The following is a 7,877-nucleotide window of genomic DNA, read 5'->3' as shown; positions in this document are numbered from 1 at the left end:
CATGCGCTCCATCACCTCCATTTTGATCAAAAAATGAGATCAGTGAAGCAAAATAAAAGAGCATTTGGCCCAGAGAAAAATCGACATATAGCCGCTGAAGTGGAAAAACTCTTAGCGGCAAAATACATCAGGTCAGTTTCATACCCAGATTGGCTTGCAAATGTTGTCTTAGTTCAGAAACCCGGAGGAAAGTGACGTTTGTGTACAGATTTCACTGATCTCAATAAGACATGCCCCAAAGATCCGTTTCCACTCCCCACAAATTGACTTATTAGTCGATTCGACAGCAGGATGTGAGCTACTCACTTTTCTTGACGCATATCAAGGATACAATCAGACAAACCTAGCGCCAGAAGACCAGTAAAAAACAAGTTTCATCACTGATCGGGGAATTTATTGCTATGATGTTATGCTGTTTTGGCTGAAAAATGCTGGAGCTACCTATCAACGTCTGGTAAATACCATGTTCGAACACTTAATCGGACGAAACATGAATTTTTTTATAGATGACATGCTCGTCAAAAGTAACCAAGCATCTAATCACTTGGAAGATCTTGGGAAATGCTTCAGTATACTCAAAAAATACATGATGAAACTTAATCCGGATAAATGCACTTTTGGTGTACGAGAAGGCAAATTCCTTGGTTACATGGTGTCAGAACGAGGAATAGAGGTCAACCCTAAAAAAATCAGAGAAATTTTAAGCATGAATCTCCCGAATAGTGTGAAAGGCATCCAAGAATTAACATGACATTTGGCCGCCCTCAACCGATTTATCTCAAGATCTGCAGACAAAGGTTCACCATTCTTAAAAATTTTGAGGAGCGAAAAAGGTTTTCGATGGACAGAAGAGTGCCAACAAGCATTTGGCGATTTGAAAGACATCTGACCTCTCCGTCGCTGTTGGTAAAACCAAAATAAGGTGACACCTTGCTGATTTATCTAGCAATATCCGCGGAGGAGCTAAGTGCAGTATTGGTCTCTGAAGTAGGACATGAGCACAAACAAGTTTACTACATCAGTCGAACTTTACACGAAGCAGAATTAAGATATACGAAGATCAAAAAACAGGCAATGGCTTGGTTACTGTAGCAAGAAAATTGTGTCCTTACTTTCAATCTCACCCAGTAATTGTACTCACCAATCATCCTCTCAAACAAATTATCTCAAGCCCTAAAGCATCAGGAAGAATGGTTAAGTGGGTTGTAGAGCTGAGTCAATATGGAATTGAATATCGCCCGCATCCAGCGATTAAAGCACAGATTTTGGCTGATTTTATAGTAGAGATGACAGTAAATCAAGAAGAAATCTCCACCCCAACATGGATGGTTTATGTCGACGGTTCATCAACATCTACAAAAAGCGGCGCAGGTATAGTTGTGGAGAGCCCACAGGGAGATAAATATTCAATATGCCATTAAATTTCTATTCCCTGCAACAAATAATGAGGCAGAATATGAAACTTTCATCATGGGAATTACATTGGCTCTGTCTGTAGGAGCAAAAATACTGACGATACACAGTGACTATCAACTTATCGTCAGTCAGGTTAATGAAAATTATGAAGCGAAGGAAGATAAAATTCTTGGATACTTCACTCAAGTGAATGAGCTTCTCTCGCGTTTAGACAGCTACGATGTAAAGCAGATACCTAGAGTGGAAAATGAGTCAGCGGACTGCCATGCCAAGTTATCAAGCTCCTTGGCCAACATTGATAATAGGAAGATAACATTCCTAACATATGGCAGGGAAGAAACTGATGGAAGTAATGTTACAATCCTCTGTGTTGATAGCGAAGAACCTTGTTGGAAAGATGAAATAGTCGACTACTTGATGCGAGATAACCTACCTGCTAACCAAGTCGAGGCTCGAAAACTTAAAGTAAGAGCTGTCCGGTTCACGATCATTGACGGAGAGCTGTACAAAAGAAGCTTCTCTTCACCTTACCTAAAGTGTCTAACGTCAGCCAAAGGAAACTATGTGCTCCGTGAAATTCATGAAAAAATATGTGGAAATCATTTAGCCGGTAGAGCTCTTGCGGAGAAAACACTACGCCAAGAATATTTCTGGCCAACGATGAATCAAGACGCTATCGAGTTAGCGAAATGTTTCCACGCATGTCAAGAGCATGTTAACTTCCATCATTAGCCGGCTACAATCTTGCAGCCCCTAAAAAGTCTTTTACCTTTTTCTCAATGGGAAATGGATTTGGTAGGTCATTTTTCTTCTGCTATCGGACAAAGAAAATTTCTAATAGTTGCTATGGATTATTTCACCAAATGGGTCGAAGCTGAGCCATTGGCCAAAATATCTGATAGAGAAGTAATCAATTTTTTATGGAAGAATATAAATGCAGATTTGGCATCCCGAAAACCCTGATTTCGGACAATGGAACTCAATTCTATGGAGCGAAGATAAAAGACTGGTGCAAAGAACTTTCTATCAAGCAGTTCTTCACTTCTGTCGGGAATCCTCAAGCCAATGGGCAAACCGAGGTCACCAATCGGACCATTCTACAGCAACTCAAAACACGCCTAGGAAATGCCAAAGGGAAATGGGTAGATGAGTTGCCAAGTGTTCTATGGGCATATCGAATCACTCCACGCTCTTCAACTGGAGAATCCTTTTTCAACCTAGCCTACGAAGCGAAAGCTGTGGGTCCTGCAGAAGGGGAGAGTAATCATAGTGAGTGAAACAATACACTTCATCTGAGATTGATTAAGCCCTCCGAGTTTAATTGGACTTGGTGGATGAACTAAGAGATGAAGCTTCGACACGAGCTGAAATATATCGAGCTTGCATGACTAAAGCATACAATGATAGATTCAAACCAAGGTCTTTTCAAGTAGGAGACCTTGTCTTGAGAAAATCTAACATCTTGAAGTCTGTGAGTAAATTGGACTCAAAATGGGAAGGCCCGTACAAAGTAATTGAGATTGTGACGATGGGAACATATCGTTTCCAACATTTAGATGGAAGAATACTTTCCAAACATTGGAACGTGGCCAACCTGAATAAGTTTTATGCATAAACTGCAACTCTCTCCAATAATAGGCTATATTTACCTTTTTTGTTATTAACATATTTTCTTTATATTTTTCTATTACAATTATGTGGTACAGTTTTCAACTAATATGATTATTTTGTTATACAAGCAGATTATTTTGTCAAAAGCATATCATATCTCCTCTCCTATACTAACGCTTAATCATGACTTGAACGTCATAGACACTAGAAGTCATAAAAAAAACTCCCCAAAAATAATAGGCTTGGCCAGCCCCACAAGATATTTTAACTTATGACGATGTAAGAAGTCAGGACAAAAAAATAATGAAAGTCCTGGGATACCTCACCACATATCAAGTGGGATTAGGACTTCACTATGAGACAAAATATTGGGAGACTGATCCCCTCCCAAGTACTCCAATATTAAAGTGATGGTATTTTATTCATCAAACAAGTATACATTAACGACTCCAAAACGCAAAGAGATATGATAATCAACAAAATTGAATATCCAAATAAAGGAATAGTTGTTCTTCCTTTGTACCACCACCAACTGCTTATGCATGAAAAATGAGTAAACAAAGTCGAAGACTCCAATTAATTATTACATATCAAAACCTTGCCCGAAAGTGGCAAGAAATAGTAAAAACTAAACTATTTTACGACTCCAAAGATTAGTCTCCACTCAGCTATGACATGTGCCCGTCGTCATTAGTGTTACCCAAACTAGACATTCAAGCGCAAAGCTTTGATCATCTCTTCGTCACCCAAACCTCCAAGTAAGTCTACCAAGGGAAGGCCCGAGCCATCCTCAACTTCTACAGCATTAGACTCTGAAATATTAGGGTGAATCATCATAATAATTTCCTCCGGAACTAGTTTAGTTTTTCGTAGTTCTTGGCGACAATCAACCACAACTCCATCATGAATAACAATCGCCCGCTGAATCACTTCATCTCTAAAAGCTTAGGACTCTCGGTAGCCTTCAATCGCCTTTTCTCGGGTACTCCGCAAGAGATTATTTCCTACCAAAGAATTGAGAAAATTCTCACCAGTCTCCGATTCATGAGAATATTTCTCCCTAAGTTGCTCCAGCTCCTTGCACAATGCATCATACTTTCTGAATTTTTCTTCAAGCTCCTTACGCGACTGGATGAAGTCATCTTGAACCTTAGCGCCTTTCTCGCCAAGTCTTTTGCACTCACTCCTTAATGACGCCACCTTGTCATCCAATTTCTTTCTAGAATTTCGAGACCTCTCTTCTCGAAATTGAAAAGTGTGAGCAAGCAATAAAATCTGTAAATAATCATAGGAAAATAAGATTATTTACTACGTAAAAATCAAAATAAATAACAAGCAATTAATAATATACCTGGAATGCGGTCGAATCAAGAGAACGAGTTAACATTTCGGTAGGCTGAGGCAGCAGATGCAACCTATCATGATCTCCAACGAGGTTAGCTCATGTTATCCAACCAGTCTCCTGATCCATCAAATCCCAAAAGGATCCAGCGTTATTCTTATGATTCACGCCATCCACGAACAAGTGGTGACCTTCAAGAGTGTCGAAAAGGATTGCTCACTCATCATCGCGTTTTCTTTTTGGATTTCTTTTACCATTATCGCACTCCCTAATACGGGCATCGACGTTAGTTCCTATTATAGCATCATTTCTTTTACCACCATTTCTTATGTCATGCACGTCAGTATTTTAAACGGTGGACCAGAGCGATTGACACAATCGGACAACCCGGGAGATTTCCTTCTCCGTGGAAACTCTTGGGAACCATGGATACCCCGATCCATTGTGGACTCTTTTCTCGACATCTTTTCTGAAGGCTTCTCGTTTTTCTCTATGCAAGCACGAACCTCCACCAATTTTATTTTGTCACCTACAAAAAAAAGAGAGAATGGTGAATAAATAAATTTAGTAAATTTTAAATTACAACGAGCAAAAGAAGCCCAAGAAGACATAAAATACAATTAGCCAAAACGAACTTAGACAACGGTTACCAGTAAGAACCAAACTCTTAGGATCATATATTTCGTCGAAAAGACCTATGAATCGAAAGTCAAGTTGCAAAGTATGGTGAGTTTTATCAATTATGATTTTTTTAGGCCCCGGACTCCAAGTCGTGGGCACCCCCCCTCCCCCATCATAATCCCAAACATAAAAAAACTCCGATCTCCATACACTCTTCGGCTAAGGGTAGTGGGATAAAAATTTACAGTCATTACGAGGTTTGAAATAAATATAAGAGTCAGACGTGGAACGAAGCACTACGAAGAGCGAGAAAAATACTTTTGCAGTCGGAAGCAATTGAATTTCGCTCATTCTACGAAGAAAACATGCAAATATGAGGATAGCCCCTGGGGTCAACTGACTAAAACTCACATCAAGTCTACAAACAATTTCTATCAAAATGGCGTTAGGAGGAAGCAAAAACCCATAATTAAAATACTTCAAGTAAACGGTGAAATAACCCGCGGGAGGGTTATGACAGGAATCTTTTTTTGTAGGAATCTTCATAATACGTCTAGACAATAATTCAAGTTTCTCTGTGTTGCCCAATACACACTCGTCAGCCTCCTCCAATAACCCTCCGAATCTACTCCTTTCACAATAGTTGGGTTCGCTAACAATTTTTAAGGGAATCGTACTCTTCGCATCAAGAGACAAAGATGTGTTTAAATCACTCAAAGGAGAAAAACAGCCATCAAAATCACTATTGCCACTAGACTCCGTGTGAGGTGATAGATCATTACTCCGGTTCACCCTCAACAAGGACATTATCTTACCCCGTGAGGAACAACCTGCACAAATATATATATTTTAACAGTATATATATGTCATATATTCACTTTACCACTACCACTCATTGCAATTAACCAAGTCATAATTTTTTTAATATTTGACAAGAGAAATAAGAGTGCGAAAATCAAAATTCTCACAATTTTATGATAATGAAGATCATGCAATTAAACACAAATAAAATTATTATTATCAAAACACAAAACAACAAGAAATATGTGTGTAAATGCATATGTGTGTATATACATGCATCCATACATCCCTCTCATGGCCCAAAGAATTCATCGTCGCGCCATCGTCGCTTCGTCGTCGCTTCTAGCCACCGCTCCTGTCGTCGCCGCCTTATCGCTGGAGCTCCAAGATCTTCTTCTCCAGCTGCGCCGCCGCCCACTTCCTTCTTCTCCAACCGCGCCGTTGCCTCCCTACTCCTTTTTCTCCAAAGCCGGCCTCCGCTGCTCTCCTCTCTCCTTCACAGATCCGGTCGCCGCTGCTTCTCCTCCTTCTTCTTCACAGGTCCAGCTGCCGCTCCTCCCTCGCCCAGATCTCCGCCTTCATCTGCTCGCGCCACCGCCGCTGCCTCTCCTTCTCTCCGTCGCGCCATCGCCTCTCATGGTCGTCAGTGATGATCCATGATGATGGTGGAGGATTGAATGGATGGAGATTTACACACACAGATACACACCACATATTCCAACGTTGAAGGAGGGAGGGAGAAGAAAAGAGAGAAACACGTTTTTTTTCTAAATAAGGTACATGTGATAGACAAAAGTGATTTGTACCTGTCATGTGCATCCGGTGAATTATTTATCCTTTAACGATTTTTGACACGAGATCACGCAAATACTCCAATACAAATTGAGAAATAATTTCACGTTAGTATATTGTGATGGAATACTACGGTGCTGAATTTATAATAATTATTTCAGTCAGATTTCTCCTGGGTTTTTGCAATTATTATTCTGGCAGGACTTTGATTCCTATCCAATTGCATCACAGTCCTACTATAACTATTCGATCACGGTATCTCCATATTTGTTAAGAAAAATTTCGAAAAATATAAAGGATTCTGAAAATATTATTTTCGCAGTGGCAAACATTATTCGTTGTCGGCAACTAAATTTCTGAAAATATTCTAATAAAATTTCCTACTCTCGGTCCTCTCGACACACGCGACACACCCGAGAGTGGGGGCCTATTATGGGTTACATCTAAAAATACCAATGGGTCTGGGCCCAATCATAAAGGTTCACTCCAAATAATTTTGAGACTCAAACTTATTTAAGTATTATTGTTGTGAAAATTGCTCGCAAGCGTACGAGTGTCAAGTTTTAATATAGTGAATGAATCAAGTGTCGATCCCACAGGGAGTAAATTGAAAATAATCAGTGCTTGTAATTAAAATAGTCTAAAATTTATCTAGAAAATCAATATTTGAGAAATTTGCAATAAATAAAAATAATCAGGATGTTTTTGATAGCACGCACACAACTTGCAGATATAATCAATCAGAGAAAATTGGTATAGATGTATAGATTTCACCTGGTTTCAACAACAATCAATCCTAATTAATTAATCTTCATGAATTTCAATCAATTAATAGCCAAGAACACTTAAGTTTATTATTTCCCTCTCCCGAGCAACAAATAATTTTTATCAACTACAATCCAATTTCAATATCCCTATTAAGAATTTATCGCAATGATCTATCACAAAATAATGTTCTTTTTAAAAGCTCTGTTAAAATTATACACTCTCCCGAGCTGTATAAATAATTAACAGTGTATTTTCCAATGGTCCTATTCAAAATCTCCTCTCCCGAGTGCCAGATTTCAAATAAATATAACAAATCAATTATTGATCGGATAATTGAAAAGACAATCAATTCTAGAAAAAAAACAATTAATCTAGAAGAAACTCAATTCAATAAAATCAAAAATTCATGAAAGCGTCTACATCAGGTTCCATCCGACCTCTAGACTCTAAAAATTTAGTTCATAATAAAATTCTGAATAAAATAAAACATGTTCAAAAATCCAAACATAAATTCAGAATTAAATAA

General features: G+C 38.7%; 1 protein-coding gene across 1 annotated transcript; it reads left to right on the top strand.

The window, feature by feature from the left end:
* The first annotated feature begins 1,190 nt into the window (after positions 1–1,190).
* On the top strand, positions 1,191–2,693 carry LOC140878010 (uncharacterized). Its single transcript, XM_073281615.1, has 3 exons — positions 1,191–1,371; positions 1,499–2,096; positions 2,357–2,693. The coding sequence occupies exons 1-3, from the start codon at positions 1,191–1,193 to the stop codon at positions 2,691–2,693; spliced, it is 1,116 nt and encodes a 371-aa protein (XP_073137716.1).
* Positions 2,694–7,877: the final 5,184 nt, after the last annotated feature.

Source organism: Henckelia pumila, chromosome 2 (assembly GCF_033568475.1).
Source record: "Henckelia pumila isolate YLH828 chromosome 2, ASM3356847v2, whole genome shotgun sequence".
Classification (NCBI taxonomy): Eukaryota; Viridiplantae; Streptophyta; class Magnoliopsida; order Lamiales; family Gesneriaceae; genus Henckelia; species Henckelia pumila.
This window is presented reverse-complemented; position numbering and strand designations above follow the sequence as displayed.

What these genes read in the sequence shown, in the direction of transcription:
- LOC140878010 (XM_073281615.1), top strand. Translation starts at nt 1,191, where the DNA reads ATGGTTAAGTGGGTTGTAGAGCTGAGTCAATATGGAATTGAATATCGC. An exon ending in ATCTACAAAAAGCGGCGCAG is followed by an intron (nt 1,372 to 1,498) that starts GTATAGTTGTGG and finishes CTCTGTCTGTAG; the next exon opens with GAGCAAAAATACTGACGATA. An exon ending in ATGAATCAAGACGCTATCGA is followed by an intron (nt 2,097 to 2,356) that starts GTTAGCGAAATG and finishes ATATAAATGCAG; the next exon opens with ATTTGGCATCCCGAAAACCC.